This window comes from Amblyomma americanum, chromosome 1, assembly GCF_052857255.1.
Source record: "Amblyomma americanum isolate KBUSLIRL-KWMA chromosome 1, ASM5285725v1, whole genome shotgun sequence".
In the NCBI taxonomy this organism is placed as follows: domain Eukaryota; kingdom Metazoa; phylum Arthropoda; class Arachnida; order Ixodida; family Ixodidae; genus Amblyomma; species Amblyomma americanum.
The window spans coordinates 61,418,325-61,436,025 of record NC_135497.1 but is presented as its reverse complement, the minus strand read 5'-3'; the positions used below and the strand labels follow the sequence as shown (position 1 = coordinate 61,436,025).

Below are 17,701 nucleotides of genomic sequence, written 5' to 3'. Positions count from 1 at the left end.
CGCAACTTTCTTTTATTTCCAAATAATTATTGCATCGTTTTGTTCATAAAAATTGTCACAGTTTATTCAGATATATAAATGTGCGCTGTCGTTTATTTTTCTTTTGAATACGGAAATAGAGAAAAGGTTGGTGCGCTTGGATGCGCATGCGTTGCTTGCGTTTTGGCTGATCGTAAATTGCCATCGACAATCAAGAACATCTCTGTGTACTTCCTGGCTATGCTCTTCATAAAATTAATAAGAAGTCCTCGTCAAATCATGAAACCTTATCGGTAGTTAAGCATGTATTACTTCAATAATATCTCGGTAAGTACATATAAAGTGTTCACTTTGTTCCGCTGTTTGGATGTGCATGGTTGCAGGCGATATTAAATGTTCGCGTCGCGTAACCCTAATCTTCATGTCGTTCATCCATTGATGTGAAAAGGGGTTTCCTGAATTTACCGAGTGTGCTATTCATTCCATTGCGTGTCATTGTGCGGGAAAGTATAGGTATTCTCTCAGCAAGCGGTACCGACACTCGTCACTGGAACAATAGATTCAGCAATGTAGACGTATAAATGGTCAAATGACCGACATGGTTATATTACATCCGCAACCGACCCAAAGTATTCTACCTATGTGCTGTATTCACCAGTGGAGTCTAGCGCGTGCGCTGAAGAGGACGTCTTTCGTCGTAGGGCAGTTAGCCTTCATCAGTTAATTCCAAAGCGCGTAGTTTAGCGCCTGCCTCTTGGCTACTTGTTCGCTCTTGCAAAGCTCGTCCGACTCTCGAGAAGCAATTTTCCGCCATCGGCGTGCTACCCTGATAGTGACGGCCGGTAATCCTTAAACGTATGGCACTGCGCTTAAAGCTGGCACGGAGGTTTGTAGTGAGTTTGCTAAGCAATTGGCTTAACCTTGCTCAAGGGCACGTTGACACCTGCGGCGCTGAACTGCATATTGCGCGTCGCCTGCTTGTAATCTCTAGCGTCGCGTGCGTGCGCGCGCGGCGTTTGTCCGCTTGTGACTGTGCGCGCTTTTGTTCGCTTGTCAGTTCCTTGCAAAGCTTTTCTGGCGCAGGCGTCAGTTTTAACTGGCGTACTACACCGTGGCTTTTCTATCGCAGCTTTAACGGCACGACAAAGATGAGCACCGAGGCTGGCCAGCAGATTCCGGGCCGCAGGGCCCTGATGCCCGGCTGGATGAAGAGCCACATGGACAGGCTCAACACGGTGGCCAATCTGGACGACATGTGCAGCTCTCCCCCCGAGACGGAGTCTGGCTTTCTTCGTGACATGCCACTTTCTCGCCTGACATCTGCGCATCCTTCGCAGGCCCCTTCCGGTGTGTACTGTGCGTTGCCCCCCAATTGCGCTATAAGGTTTGAATGAAGAGCAAAAGTGCTTCTGGCCTCCTTAGCGAGAAGCTGAAGCCAGACAGTGCCATCGAGGCTTGCATTGACATGGATTTATTGGCCTGTTAAAGCAAGCTTTGTTGCCACTCGTTTTCTTGTATCTCTTAGTAGTGTTGGGCAAGTGGGTGTTCAAGGCAGTTAACGCGGAATAATACACACCAAAAGTTGTTTTGCCCAGTTCTTCTACAGTAATAGCGGTTCAAGTGGCTTTCTTCTGGTTAAATGGCACTGCAGTTATCATAGTGTATCATAACCTAAAACTCCTGTTCTCTGCTGGCCAATGAAATTATTCCCAGGTGGGTGCACTGAGAATGAACAGGCTGCAAGCATACTGTGTGTATGTTGCCATGACCAGAGTACTGGGAACCCAACTCGTGTGTTGCTGTGTGCAGTACAGTTGAACTTTAGCATACAGCAATCCCTTTAGGTATGAAGCCACTTTCTGTAAAAAATGAAATTAATAGCAGATAAAAACAAAATTAGTGGTCTATCTCTTATAAACCATTCTTTTAACCTGTTACGTTAAAGCAGTTTTTTGTAATAGGCGCCCAAAATTTGTATCTGATGCCAGCAGTAGCAAATATGTGTGTGAATGAATGGGTATACTAGGTGGGTGGGTGGGTATGCACCACTGGCTGCCATGCGTGGGGTACACATAGCAGAACTGCTGCTTCGCATGGCATTCAGATTGCCGCTTGTAATCCGCGTGCATCGGAGATTTGGGCAATAGCTGCGCGAAACTATGTCTAAACGAACACCACTTCAGGCGGGCAACTGTGCTGGTTAGCCCTGCTCGAGCTGGTCGATAAATGGGCGCATTGACGAAGGTTGGTCGCGGATTTGGTATTTGGTCCCCCTCAATTTCGGAGATTGGTTTGGTGGTCAGCAACAGTAGTGCTTCTGTGAAACTGGAGAGCTGCATGTAGTTCAGGCATATTGGAAGGAAGCCCACAGCCACCGAAACCAAGGTGCATAGCGGAACATGCTGATCAATGTGAGAATAATACTTTTATTAATCTGTCACTTAAATACAATTAATTGTAAAGCAGAAGAAAAAAAACAACCATGCTGCTGGCGGGATCCGAACCCACGACCTACGAAATTCGCGTTCGGTGCTCTACCAATTGAGCTACGGCGACTGCTGTCCAATCTGCTGCTTTTGGGGTATTTGTTTTTTGTGTAAGCGAACCTTGAGAGAGTTCACCAGCGCCACCCTCGTGCATAGCGGTGGGCGTAGTGTGTGTGCGTGCGCGCGCCTAAAGTTAGGTGAAATTCCCTGTGCATTCATGTGTAAGGTGTTTCACGTAACATGAACAAAGGATTTAAAAAAAGTGGCTCATCAGAGCTGGACTAAACCGACATTGTTTCCCGTCATGTGGTGCTGCTCACAATATTTCAAAAATTCCGCTTAATTAATTAGGCAAGATTAATTATGCAAATTTTCTACTATTCACTTTAGGGTCACGTGCAATCCCTTAAGTTCTAGAGGGGGTTAAGAAAGAACCGATCCAGTTTTTTGCACAAGCTGTGCATATAGTGGCCGTTCTAATGGCACCACCTGTCGCGGACAGAGCGAGCTGCTGTCTGTCAAGAAGAAAAAAACCTCATGGTGTCATCATCATCAGCCTGACTGCACCCACTGCAGGGCAAAGACCTCTCCCATGTCTCCAGTGTCCATGTGTCAGTGGGATCCAAACCCAGGACCTTGGAATCCCACTGGATCCCACCGACAGAATGTTTTTTTACACTTTCTAATTATCTTTCAGTCATAACATAAACTATTAATTTGCCAATGGTTAACACCACAAAATTTATTTTAAAAAATAGAAACGTTTCCCTATGCTTCGCTTGGTTTTGCTGACTGTTAGCTTCCTTCATATGTATGTCATAATAAACCCCTCGTTCTACTACCCTTACCTGCTCTTCATTATTGTTAGGTTGACATAACCTACCAGTGTGTTCCAAATGTCATGCTTAATTGTTTCATCATGAACTAATCACGCGCGCAACCTGTGCATATTTATTATTGTGTAAATAGTTTTTGTGTATATTACTTCTCCCCTATCCTCTCTTCTTGTCCCCTCACCTCTTTCATTTCTCCATTCTGCCTGCTATCCTTTATTTCCGCTGCCCCAGCTCAGGTGCTTCAGTATCCACGGCAGATGCTGGGTCTAGCAAAAATCTTATCCTTCCTTTTTATTATTTTAATACACTGCTGCTACCACCACTACTACTACTACTACTACTACTACTACTACTACTACTGCTGCTGCTGCTGCTACTTGCGAGCCTTTTAGTTATTGAAGGAGTACAACTAATTTTTGCTTGAGTTTTTTGTTTCTAATGTGTTTGACATTAGTATACATACATCATACATATAAGCGCGCTTGCTGCGTGCGTGTGTTGTTGATGATGATGCATATAAGCAGGCTGTCTTAAGTGTTGTAATGAACTAAAACTACGTATCAGTGATTGTTTTTTTAGTGCCTCACTTGACTTCAACACGCAACTATACACCACAGCCATCGTGTGGTTGATGGAACCAAAACATGAGACCAGAAATTCAGTTATAAATTATTTAGCGGTCGTAGGCAAATACCCTGTGAATGCATCAATTTAAAGAAAAAAATATGCAACTAAAATTAGGTTTCTATGGCCCTTTAAATAGAAATGGAAGTAGACAGCCATTAAGAACCAATTATTAATATTTTCTGAACTGAAAAGTAAACATGAAAAATAAGTAACATGGTGGTTTAGTGGTTTGTGCATCCGCCTTGCATGTGGAAGGTGCATGGTTTGATACTCAGTACCCACCAGTTTTTTTCCTCTGGCCTGGTGCTTGGCTCCTTGGGGGGTGAAATGCTTTTGAAAATTTATCTCTGACCCCACCTTGAGTGAAGAAAAATACTGTGTGCCTCTGTGCCATAATTCAACATAAACTAATGTTGCAAGAATTGGGGAATTATTTTGCTGTCAAACTTTTAGTTTCAGTTTTGCGAGATGTGCAGTGGGTTACAATTTTGGTCATATCTACTACTACTGCATGCAAGGGCTTGACAATAATAGTTTATACCATTCATAACTGGAAAGTCTGAGTTTTGCAGTGATAGCTGCTGGGCGCCTGTCCCCGGCTTTCTCGTCGCCGTCAGTGTAACCGGTGGGTGCGTTAGTGTTACGGTCAACCTGTGCAGCATAAGTCTACGGGTGGCTCTGTTTGGAACAGCCGCCTGCCAGTGCAGGGGTGCACCACTTGACCACTACACCAGTGCGCCAGGAATATATCCCCCAAAACTAAGCGCCTAAACAGCTATTGCAGAACATTGCGTTACACAGTTGTAACCGTCCTGTGAGTTTTTGCCTGTTATCTCTCGTAGCAGGGTTTAGTGTTTCCCTTACTGATCTCTCTTTATGTTGTCGCCCAGTGACTCGAGGTTATTGAAAAGAAGGCCGTAGATTGTTAAACAAGCTTATTAAGTGCAAAAGTAGCTGCTTGGCTGTTTACTTTAGTCGGCTTAACGTAGTGTCGACGACATATGCTTTCTACTTCAATGCAAACACACCTGTTGGCAAGCTTTTTTTATGCTTAGGCCTGGGTAACTTGTTCCGAGATAAGCAAAGTACCGGAATTTTTTCGTTTACTGATCAGGAATTTCGAATATTTAAGCCTTCTGTCCAGCGCTGTTTTATAGAGCACACTTTGTTACTACATGAATCGGGAACTACTTGATTATAATAAAGAGAGCCCCATATAGCGGCAGTGTATCACACGAAACATAGCCAGCGAAGAGCGCGTCTGCTTGCATTATAGGTGGCTGCGGCCGCTGCTGAGGAGGAGGGATGGATTGGAGGCGTCCTGCTTCCAATGCGTCCCCTCCTTGGGTTAGCACATTTATCGTTGCATTGGGAAATGGACTCTCCTCGCGTCCCGATCCGAATTCTCAAAGGTTTCCGGCATAAATTCATGAAGCTTTGAAGCCAGGAGCTGAGGCGGCGAGGGTTGCGCATTGTGGCACGCTGACGGAGGCTTCCTTGTTGGTTTGTGGCATAACCTCTGGGCCATGCAAACCACTGACTGATGGTCCTTTGTTTAATTTCGAGCTTGCTCCTGCTATTTATTCCCTATGCTGGCAGATGCCCGCACGCTCGTTCCCGTATTTCTGCCAGTAGTTTGAAATCCCTTGAAAGCAGTTTAATGTGCCCTTGTCATGTTTTGCATCTAGCCGACCCATTCTTAGTTTCGGTCATAAATATCGCACGAGTGATCATGCCATGCCTTCGTCTTGGAGCCGCCGCAGTGGCTCAGTGGTTATGGTGCTCTGCTGTCGCCCCGAAAGACGTGGGTCTGATCCCGGCCGCGATGCTCAAATTTGATTGTGCCGAAACTCTAGAGGCCCGTGTACCGTGCGGTTTCGGTGCACTTTGAAGAAACCCAGGTTGTTGACATATCAGGAGCCCTTCACTACGGTGCACCTCATAGCCTGAATCACTTTGGGGCGTTAAACCCCCATACACCAAACCGAACCAAATCTTCTCCTTGGCACACGGACATGACTGCGGTTTGTGAGTGATGGCGCCGCATCCACACAATGGAAGCCCCACAAGTTAATGTTTCTTATAAGCGAGGTTCTTATCAAAATTCAGAGGTTGTTTGTCCTTTATTACTGAATGTCTTCTATACCTGATATGTGTTACAAAAGAAGTCCAGATAATTGGGAGATAGGACGGCCAACCATGTGAGTGAATTCTCTTATTCTCGTTGTCTATTTATGCATGTCTCTTACAACAGCGTTCAACTGTATTGCTGGCCTAAGCCTCAAGGCCTCAAGGCATGGGTGTGCATGATCTGCCTTAGCCACAAGTCTGCGTGCCTGCACCCGTTCCCCATAAAACACTGAAGGAGCTCGGGCTTACCTGAAAGGCCAGACCAGGCCCATGGGCTACAACTGCACTGTTTCGCAGAGCCTGGGCTTGAAGTTGCAGGCCTGGCCCTGTGTGCCCCCCGGCCCCACCCCAAAAAAAGCGGAAAAATGAATAGTCTAGTATTTATTTAAAGATTGGATGTAATCCTATAGAAGACCACAGAGAGAGGACGACAGTGGATGGTGTGATGCCTATAAATACCATCCCTGGAGCGAAAACTAAATCTGTTGTTAGTGGCATTCTTTGTTGTGTCATCCTCTCTGTGGTCTTCCTAATAGCGCTACATCCAATCTTTAAATAATGAATGACCAACTAGCCCAGCACCAGGTTCTACTGAGTAGGCTAGGTTTATTTACTTTTTTGGGTTTGGTGCTTGCTTAGTTCACTGTACTCATACGAAGAACATTACAAAGACTGCTTTGGAGTTTCTTCTTTTTTTTTCTTGCATCTTGTGTAATGTTTTGGGAAATAAAAGAATGTAGGCACTGAAACCTCGAGAGTTCTTTGTTGAAGCAGAATGAGAGAACGCTTTACTTCATTTGTGAACAGTTTATGCGGCATCATTCAGAGTGCAATGCCCAGATATCTTGGAATGCGCATGCTCGGCCATGTTGAACGTTAAATATGGGTGCGGCAAAAGCAGGGGTGTCTGCTCCTGGTATGTGACGTGCCTGCCGTCATCCACTTGCGGCTTCGGTTGGCTAGACTACGGCTGTTGCGATGCCGTCTTTTCGGGACCATCTCTGCCTCAGCAGTCTTCACCGACAGAATTTTGTCTAATGGGGCTAGTAAGACTTTCTCCTTAAAAGAACCCTAGGTTGTCGGCAATGAATCTGGAATGCCGGCACTGAAATCTCAAGAGTTCTTCGTTGAAGCAGAGTGAGAGAACGCTGAACTTTATTTATGAGCAATTTATGCAGCGTCATTCAGAGTGCAGTGTCCAGATTCCCTGGAATGCGCATGCTCGGGCCATGTTAACGATAAAGAGTTAAACGTTCCTTTTCACTTGAAGGGCAGCAGCGAAGGACCGCTCTCACCAGTTCTGAAACTCCAAGTAGCCTGTCTAGCGCCCTCAGGGCTTTGGAAAATAATGTTACTCAGTAGGATATCGAGCAATGAGAGCAAATTTAGTTCTCCTTGCTGGCCCTGTCATGAAACCATGGTTTGGATTGGTCTCATTGAATGCCGTTTTATAAAAATTGTGTGAAAGGCAATTTCACCAAACTGCTTGCGTTAGTCATGAAAAATAGTGCCTTAGCTCCGCCTCCTTTCCATTTAGCAATTTTTGCTTGTGAGCTTTTTCTCTTAGGTTTGTTTATATTCTTGCTTCCTACACTTTTCCATTGCCTGACCTCTCTACTTGCTCGTCCTCGCAGTAGAATCTCGATGGTACGATCATGGCTAATACGAATTCCTGGCCAAAGTTCATTGTGTACAGTGGGCAGAAATTAGCATGTTCTGAACGCTGCCCCGCTCCACTGCGAATGATATGAACGCAAGGGCCGCTCTTGCGGCTACGAACACTAAGTGTGCTGCCCTTCGGATCGTGAGCACTGAGGAACAACGCACGGCTCGTGGCTGTAGTAAATCCCATAGGCTGAAAACATCTGTGTGAATGCATTTCCCATGCCTCTGAGTATGAATGTTCGTTTTTGGATTATACATTTTTCGCGGCCCCCTGAGGTTCGCATCATTTAGACTCGGATGAAAACTGATCAGTATGTTTAAACCAGCGTGCTTGCATGGAACTTATTTTATTCAGTACTGCCAGCCATCTTTGGTAGCCAAGGAAGGAGTGGCTGTAAACTGCTCAAAAGCTTGCTATGTAATATTCCTGTAAAGTTGCATTCGGTGAAATTGCTTTGGTGAAACAGCCTTCCGTGCGAGGTATACCTCCTGAAATTGTGACCCTTCGGAGGGTCACATGGTGCGAGTGCTTCCAGCCGATCAGCAGCCGAGGTGCACACAAACTCTTCTACCCAGTGTCTGAGGCAGATAGCCTTACCCGCTTATGTGTCTTAAAACCCAGCCTAACTTTATCTGATGGAATTTGAGAAGCTGTCACGGGAATTTTGCACTGGTCACCAACCTCAAGAGGGGGAAGTTGTCATGTTGTCACAGGCTACTAATTTTCCCTCGGCAGAATCTCCTCCTCCGCATGGCATGGGTTCTTAAGAGCTACGGACAGCCAATATGATCGTTCAGGAAAGTGAACGTGCAAACCCAACATACCTTCTTGTTTTTCTCTTTACTGAACAAATTTCTTCAAATGTCGTTCGAATTTGAGCACCTTTGCTGGTCCCCTTTTTACTTGTGTGTTGTGTGTCTAGTTGCATGCAGTGAGCAATTCTCCTATTGTGCTGCTGTTGGGAATGGGCCTGGGCCATGCTTGCCGAATTCTTCCTGCCGAGCTGGCTGGGCCCGGGATCAGTCAAGCCATGATTGAGGGGGCTTGGGCCGGGCTAGAGCTTTGAGCCTCGGGCCCATGCAGTACTCCCCTAACATCAAAATGAGGAATGCTCAGTTGAGCACGTGTCTCTCGTAGTTAAAAATGTTGGCTCTCTCATTGCAGCGCGGACGGTTGGTGACAGTAGTTTTCGAAGTCAAAGTATTCTTTATTTTTAAACATACAATGCAGTACGTAAAAAAAATATTGCACAATGAAAAAAATTTCAGTGCCACTGGCAGTCGAAGTGCGTTGCCTTCTTGAGATGTCATTAAAAATTCAGGGGGCACTTTGTTGACCTAAAGTGCGGTGAGGCAAAAGCCTTTAGCGCAGTGTTGCTGCCTGTGTCACTGGTGTGCGGTTAAGGTGTTAAGTACACAATTGTTCGTGAATCTTAAATGGTGGAGACACTGGAGGGCATGTGGGAGGCATGCGTCTGATTCAACGCCTTTCCGCAAACACTCTCCAGCGTCTTAGACAAGAACTACATATGCGTTGGCAGGAAGTACCGTAGTTGTTAGCCGCTCAGTTGCAGAACGGAAGGATGGTGGCTCGAATCCAGTCGTGCACAGTGATTTTTTTCTTATCGAGTTGAAGAACGTAACTGACACACTGACGGTATGACGTCACTTCCGTTGTCATGGCTTCCGGTTGGCGATGTAACGGACGGACAGGATCTCGACTGGGAGTATGAGCCATTAAAGGCTTTCGTCTTAATACACTTGTGCTTCAGTTGCCAGAATGTGCAACAGTGGCGTGTGGACACGATACTGTTCAAGTTGTCGTTTGACAGAGTGGGTCTGTCAGTGTTGTTGGAACGTTTGAAGTCGCTTGACCTACTTGTTATCAGCATGTTTTCTCTGGTCATGTAGCTACAACCTCCTGAGACTTGGTTACAATTCATTGGAAATGTGATATATCCTGCTGAGAGATTGGTTAATGGTAAATTTCTACTTGCATCAAGGTGTACATCAGTCATTACTTACGGCTTGCGGAGCTTGGTGTCGCTGTACAAATTATAAAATGTTTATGTTATGCTGTATAAATTGCGAAACTCCGTGAAAGCTGAGTGCAGTGTACAGTGGGTACAATGCATCATGCAGTGTATGTTGCACATTGTGGCTGCACCTGATCTTCATCACTTGGTGATGCACAATGCCATGTATCCCGAGACTGTCCAAGCGCTTCTTCAGCCTGCCTACTTCATGCCATCTTACACAAACCACTGGCATCACTGCCACATATTAGCTGCTCGCTTACTCGTAGATGCAGCTCTCCCTTCCCCTCGCCGTAAATAAGGCGCGCTTCAAAGCACCCTTTCGCTAGCTCAACTCCCACAACAGCTATATGCCACTATGCTCACGTGGTAAGTAAAGGGAGCGTGGGGGTCGCTGCACCCATCGCTACATATTCCACGCTCTGACTCCACCGCTTTGACTCGTGCGAGCGCAGCAGCACAATCCATTGGGCGCACTGCTAACCAACCCATGCTGCATGCACCACCCCGAGAGAGGTGGCGCTCTGAACAGTGTCTGTGAAGTGCATATTTGTTAGCCACAAGAGGCTGAGAGAGATGGCTTTTACTGTAAAATGTACAGTCGGGGTCAAGTCTCTGACCCTTCCCCTTTTGACCACGACTGTACATTCTCGTACCGTGCTCCTTCAATACTTCAGAGTCTGCAGGTTGGTCTCGGATAATGTGCCAATGCTAAAGATCTCTAGCGACTATTGTTTATGTGATCCATAGAGGAGTGGCTTATCTGGCCTTGCTGTGGGTGCCCTCTTAGGGAAGAGAGGCAGCAGAGCTTTTTTTTTTAATTCAGCATCATTCAGTTGCTATCCACTAAAGGAAAGTATTTACATCGAGCTTCTGTCAAGTGTCGTCTATAGTTAGTTGTCATCTGCTTGCTTGTATATTTAAGCGGCAATATATTGAAGCAGCTGTTGTTGTGTGCATTTTTTAGTTCTTTACAAATTTCCAGTATGGAAGAGTCGATATACCGTGAAAAGTTGTTGTAGGCCTCGTTGGTGTGCGTGATTGGGAAAGAAGTAATCGTGTTTTAGTCAAGTGCACGAGATGGCCTATCTTTTGTTTGTTCCATGTGCTTTTCTATAGATTTTTTAAAAACTGTTTTGAGTCTTGAAGACTTGAGAGAGCTAGGAGAGTACAAGGACCATTCTGCTTTTTGTCAGGTCCGCCAACCATCCGGGCTAGTGGCGTGAGCAAGTGTGAGCTGCCTCGACTGGCCTCGGAGGATGCCTTGCGGCACCAAGTGCTGAGCCATCATGGAGCCAGCCTGCAGAACTTGGGGCGCGGCAGTGGATCAGGCAGCGAGTCTGGCCACACGACACCCTCTGTCACGCCCCAGAGCTCTCCATCGCTGGTACGTCGAGTGGTGGAAGCAGACTTGACGGCAGTGGGTGTTCCCATGGTGGATGGCAAGCGGCTCAAGCCCAAGAAGAAGCCGCCTACACGCTTTGCTGTCACCAATTTCGATCTTAACGCGGTTAGCCCTACCTCTTGGTGAAGGCGCGCGGTTGCCAGAGCATGAATCCAGCTGGGGGTACACGAATGAAAAGAAGCAGTGGTCGCAGCTCAGGTGGCATAAGATGATTTCAGCATGGCCAAACTATACTGTTTTAGGTGTCCCAATTAAGAAGCAGTATAGCCTCCAGGCATGGTGTTGCATGTGCTTAAGCTGTTGATTAGTCTTTAAACCCCATGTCAGCACATTCCGACGTGCAGATTAATATTACCTCATGGAATGGTAGCGCTTGCAGACGACACAGAGAGGACACACACACAACTGTGCTGATGTGCGTTTCCTGTCTGTCCTTGTCTGCAAGTGCTGCCATTCCATGATGTTCGACAGGTGCCTACTAGCCCAGCAACATCCCCTAGTTAATATTACCACTCTTTACAGATCTGACTGGTCAAGTATTTTTAGATTTATGGCATTTTTATTTCCAGTTATGCTTCACAGAAGTTTGCAGAATTTGTCTTGTTCCTTAGCTTTGCCCAGTTTTGTGCAGTTTTGTGTGTGTAATGCAACTTTTGTTGCTGGCAGCTGACCCAGTGTCCGACAGGTTGTGGTTGGGGCACTGTGAGATGCTTCTTATTCATTCCTGTACCATGACCCAGACGCCTGGAGGATGTGGCCCGCCTCGGTCCAAGCAGTGGGTGACAGCACTGCACTGTCCATTGTTGGGCACCCCTGCGAGCTTTCTTTTCTTTGCCTCTACTTGCTTTTGCTTCTGTGCTTTCTAATCCGACTATTACGTTTACTGTGGTAACAGTTCACTTGGTTGTCTTGCCTGCTAGCCCTGGCACCTTCAGTTACTAGCACGGCTTCTCTTGTGTTGGCTTTTGACTTTGCTGCTAAGAAATTGCTGCATTTTTGTTTGTTGGTAAATAAACAAGTCACTTACTGCCCACTTTGTTCCTTCTTTGCTTGAATTGGAGCAGTGCAGTGTGCACTGTTTTGTTGCTGCTGTGGAATATGTATCATTTAGCATGCACAAAATAGTTTTCTCCTTCTCACAGTGTTTAAAGATCTGCACTAGTTTGTTTCACTTGCCCTCAAATTGAGCCTGCTATTGCTTGCAAGGAATGTTTACCTTTTGGTGCTTCACGTTATCACTTGCCTTTGGTTTGGATTTGTTTGAGCTGTACAGGTTAGTAAATTGCTGCCAGTCTGTCTGCTGGGCTGGTTAAACTAGTAATTTGGGGTATTTAGCTTGGCTTACAACAGTGAAAGTACTAAGGGTGGGAAAATGTATCCCTGTGCAGTGTGTTTTACAACCCCCCCCCCCCCCTCCATTTCTTTTTTATTACATTGTTAAAGTGAGGCTGTAGTGAATTTTCATTGACTAATTGCTAAAAACTAAGTTTACAACATGTTTGCATATAACAGCTAAGATGCTGTTGGTCTTTCAAGGCTTTCTTTAGAGCTTGCAAGTTTTTAGTAGAAAGGTGAAAACTTCGGGAACCCCCGGTGACTCCATTGACCCTTGTGGATGATGTAATGTCATGCAACTTTGGTCACGTTAGACTGGCCAGTGGCCAATGCTTAAGCTGGTATGGCCAAGCAGAGTTAATCGATGGCCTGTCTTGCAAAATACTGCCTGCACTTGCCCATTACGATTCTTGTAGTTGGTGTATTGAAGGCAAGAAATACAAATGGACTATCGGCATTTGTAAGAAGCGCCTTCAATGCTGTTTGCTTCTAGACGTTGGAGCTCAGTCCATAGGCTGCGTTCAGTGAATGACATGCTAAGGCGAGTCTAGGGATGTAAATTTCTGAAAGTGACAGTGTATGAAATTATCGTTGGTGTCCTTTATTGAAGTTTTCTACCTGACCTTTGCCTGAATCTGCTGTTGCTAGAAGGCATCTCATGTTAAAGGGCTGTGATCGCATGAAACTTAAGAGCCTCTGTTGTGAACGTTGCAGCTTGTTTCTAGTGCGTTATTGCAGCATTGGTAGCATAACAAATGAACACATACGAGAGGTAAGGAAGAACAGGCTGTATTATTGTCCTCCTTTGTGTGTGTTCATTCTTTGCACTATGTACACGTGGCAGCTAGCTCGGCTTCTTGTCTATGCCTGCATATGTGACGACAGTTTGCCCTGTGGTAGTTAATACCTGGGTTAACAGTAGTTCAGGTAAGTAATGGTAGCACACAAAGTAGTCACGGGAGTAACAAAAAAATGTACAAATACAAGTGCTACCACAAAGGAAAGGCTAAAACTACACCCTAAGATGCACTTTGTCACATTTCTAGCAGCAGTCTTGAAAGTGCAGCACTTGCAGAACTGTTAAGACACTGAGGACAAATTGGAATTGGCCTGTATTGATGGATTACTGTTCTAACCATAGACTGTTCTCACTGAAGACTGAGCTTTCATTGGCTAGAAAAGACAAAACACATGTAATCACCACCATTGGAAGTTTTCACGAGTATCCTGCAGTGACAAGGAGACATTTTTTGTATGCGGTGTTCCACGGTTAGCTGCACTGCCATCCACCCCTAGGCCTTTTCAGTTTTGATGTCAGTGGTTAGAATAGAACAGTGGGAAAATTTTTAAATCAGACTTTCTCAGCAACAAATGCATTGTTTGCTGCCGAACAGTTTTTATCCCGAGTAAAAATTGGAGTAGCTCTCAGTGCCCCTTTAAATTTAGAGCCAATGTGCAGATGAGGTGCACTGACATTGACAGTTGTGAAAAACTTGACCATTTAGCATGGTTACCTTAAATTGCTCAGTATCCAGCTGCAAAGACACTAAAGTACTGGTAAGTTGGTGGGCCACGGTATTTAACCCCCTTTGCACCATTTGGTGCTGCTGCGAACACTAAAAAACCAGGTTCAACATTGAAGCATTGCCGGCATGGAATTTTTATTTCATTATATTTTACTTAATGCAGAGGAGAGCCTTCACAGTTGCAGGTTGCGAGAGAGAGTGTGTAGATGCTATTGGTAAACTGGTAATGCAACAAAGACTGAGTTCCCAAGGAGATGTGAAGCACTGAAGTTTTCTGAAGTAGACATCTGCTTGTGGGGTTTAGCCTTATCTCTGACAACCGCTGATGACATGGGAGTCGTGCCTGTTTGCTTGAAAGATTGTAACCCTTGTAGTCTTAAAAAAAGCTAACTGTGCTTAAAAGACCAGTGTATGCCTCCTTCTTAAGTGCAAAGCCACACTCAATTCACCCATGACCTCCCACGCTTGAGGAATGTCTGCGTATACGTCTGTTGTAATGTGCTCCTGTAGCACTACGAAGGTTTCCAAGAACTAGTGTGTGAAGGTTGCATGAGTGTATTTACCGGATTAAATGCCTTTTACGCTGTTGCTCCATGAAACTGGGCTTAGCAGAAAATTCATTTTAACAGACTGCTTTAAATGAAATCCTCTGAAAATATTCACCAAATAGCCATGGCTTGGCACTTGACTTCCTCCGGTCCACGACAGCTAATTATATTGTCACCACCTACAGCCGTTTTCAGCTCTGATGAGCAGTGAATATGTTACATCACTGTCCACTTAGAAAAACCGCTGGCAATGAACTCCAATGTCCAAGATAGGCCACTGCTTCAGGCCAGTTTCCAACAACAGAACTGTTTCTTGGACACTGCAGAAACCTGCATACCTTACTTAAATCCCATTTCATCATACTAGCATCTATTGCGAGATGCTGCACTTTTGAGTCACTTGCACAATCTATGATAACTGATATGTGTTTTGAGCCATGTGTGATATTGACATTTCGGTAAAAATATTTCAACTCTACACAGAAGTCAAGCACCACAGATATGTTGACCTGGAAACTTAGTGCACATATTCCTTTAAATTTAAGAAATGAATTGGAATCTCTTAGTACAGACAGGCTTGCATTGATAGTGGAATTCCGTTATTGTTGGAAGATGGTGCTAGACCTTTAGATTACAGAACAGCTCCTGTGCCATCTTTATATTTTTGAAGAGACCAGTACCGTGTAGCAGTATCGACTTTTGTGTTTGCAGCTTTTCGTGCGCCTTAATTTTCACGTCATTTGTGTGCCTTGTATAGTGGATGCATTGCTTACTGTTATGGTTCCTCTACTGTGCACTGTGGTATGGACCATTATGTTATTTTTTGGGCACTAAGCATAGCCACATAGTGAAACTCGATGAACTAGTTTAGTATTAAAGGGACACTGAGGAGAAATTGAAGTTGGCTTGTATCCATAGAATACCAGCTCCTGATCACAAAAACGCCACTCTTCCTGAAAACAAAACTCTTGTAATGTAGAAAATAGCAAGAACCAAAATACAGGTATCGCCACCACAGGCCAATCTCGCAAGTACAAGCATGATGACTTCCTAGGACAAGAGGCGCCACCATGGAGGAATTTTCCTTACTTCATGGACGCGACAAATCTCTGAGGCTTGCAAAGGAAGGTAGCGCACCGCACCGCTACCCACCAGAAATCACGGAGTCTTCGTTTACGTCACGTCTCACGTCACTCCGTTCTGTGTCGTCATAAGAGTTCTCCGTGTCGTCATAAAAGTTCTCGAGTTTGAATCAGAGCGGCGGGAAAAAATTTTTCAACTTCGAATCCAAATTTCTTTGAAATAAATGCATCTTTCGCTCCCGGACACGCGTCAACAAAGCCATGAAATGCCGAACTATCAGATATTGCTAACAAAAAAATTTTGATAGGGTTCTCCTCAGTGTCCCTTTAAAACTGCAACACAAATGCATTCCTTGGACAGCATAAAGGTATGTGCATGCTGTGGTACAGTGGGAGGCCTTCATTAAAGAAAAACTGTAGACAAATGTGATGTGAAATGATAATTGAGTGTGAATTGAAAGAATAGAAGAATTTCCCTAGTATTTGATGTCACAGTGGAGCAGTTTCGGAGAACAGCGGGCACTTGGTATTATCGCTGTCTGACCTTTGGACTTTTCTTGTGCAGGTGCTAAATGTAGCCACCTGCTATGGTGTGTTATTGAATCCCCTCTCCAGAAAAAAAAAACGGTCCCTCCTCCGACAGCACTGCATTGTAGTGAATGAAGGCATGCGCTTTTTGTTAGAATTCTTCTTCACGATGTCTAAACCACTCAAATAGTGAAATGTTGCTCTAGCAAGCATTCCAGTAAAAACCTATTTTTCTATTTGAACTAGTCACATGCTGAAACGCACAAAGACTAAAGCCTTCTAAAGCTAGTATAGCAAAGGTTTGAGGCTTAGGTGAGGCATCACAGCATCTAAATAGGCAAGAAACTCTTAGTTTCTCCAGTAAGCATTAAAACTTTATACTTTAACAGGCATAGTTCAAACAGGTGTAAAATCGCACTGTTTAAAACAAAGTTAACTAAATTTACATCATAATGCCTGACAAGCAGATTAATTGCCCATTCTGTTGGATGGATGTTTATGGCTTAAAAACACTTATTCCTGAATCTTTTCATTAATTATATCTCGTAGCCAAATTGGCAGTTAAACTGCAAAAGCCTTTGCAGTGCAGTGGTTTGAGATGTATGTTCCTGTTTGCACAAAAAACAGATGTGGCTACATTACAAACACTTTAGTTAATGTACAGTACTCACGGATTGAAATAGGACATTCGGAGCGCTAGCCTTGCAGTGCCACGCAGGCATGTGGTAAACCACAGGCCGGCTCATGGCTACTGGAAGGAACAATTCTGCTTTGTAGATGTTCTCCCTCTCGCGCCATACCACAATGCACCACCTTGGTTCCATGAGCGTCTACGGGCGGCGTTCCATGAAGCGACGGCCACGCGCTCCGAATGTCCTATTTCAATCCGTGAGTACTGTACATGGTTAAATCAGCTGTTTATGTAGCAGTTGGCTACAAATATTGCACATTAGCTTCAAGGTTGAGTACAAAAGTTTGCCATGAGCAGTTTGTACCAAATTGTTTCTTTGTGGCATGGGTTGTTGCCTGTGGTGTGTGAAGAAATAAAAACATTTAGCATTATTTGCATTTTTATCGAATTTCTTGAAGTATATACTATTGCGACTAGTTCAAGACCACTTCAAGCTTTTATTCATGGCAGTCGCTTCCACTTGCATTGTGTCTTCAATACTAAACAAATTCTGATCTTTGTAAGTAGACTTGGCTTACAGTGTGGAAGTTAGGGGATAGCTGGTTCAATATTGTTTCAGTTAGTCTGCTATTACAGGAATACAAAAAAAGGGGGGGGGGGGGTAGGGAGAGGCAAGAAAACAATAGAAATTGCATTTTGGTTCCATGAACTAGTCTGGGTATCAATGTCTAGGATTTAAAAGGTTTGAATACATGCAGTCTTTTTCATCTTCGTTTTTTTTGTCGCTTATTGTAGTGCTACTGCAGTAAGGCATTAACCGAACTGAGGACTCTACTAGGCAGCGTGAACCAAACGCTGCAAGAAGAAAAAAAGGACTCGTATTCAAA

At 44.8% G+C, this 17,701-nt stretch overlaps 1 protein-coding gene across 1 annotated transcript; it reads left to right on the top strand.

The window, feature by feature from the left end:
- The first annotated feature begins 153 nt into the window (after nucleotides 1-153).
- Nucleotides 154-12,197, top strand: LOC144112870 (uncharacterized). The gene is made up of 3 exons (XM_077645690.1): nucleotides 154-306; nucleotides 1,109-1,326; nucleotides 10,956-12,197. Exons 2-3 carry the CDS (start codon nucleotides 1,128-1,130, stop codon nucleotides 11,288-11,290), a joined length of 534 nt encoding a protein of 177 aa, XP_077501816.1. The 5' UTR covers nucleotides 154-306; nucleotides 1,109-1,127; the 3' UTR covers nucleotides 11,291-12,197.
- Nucleotides 12,198-17,701: the final 5,504 nt, after the last annotated feature.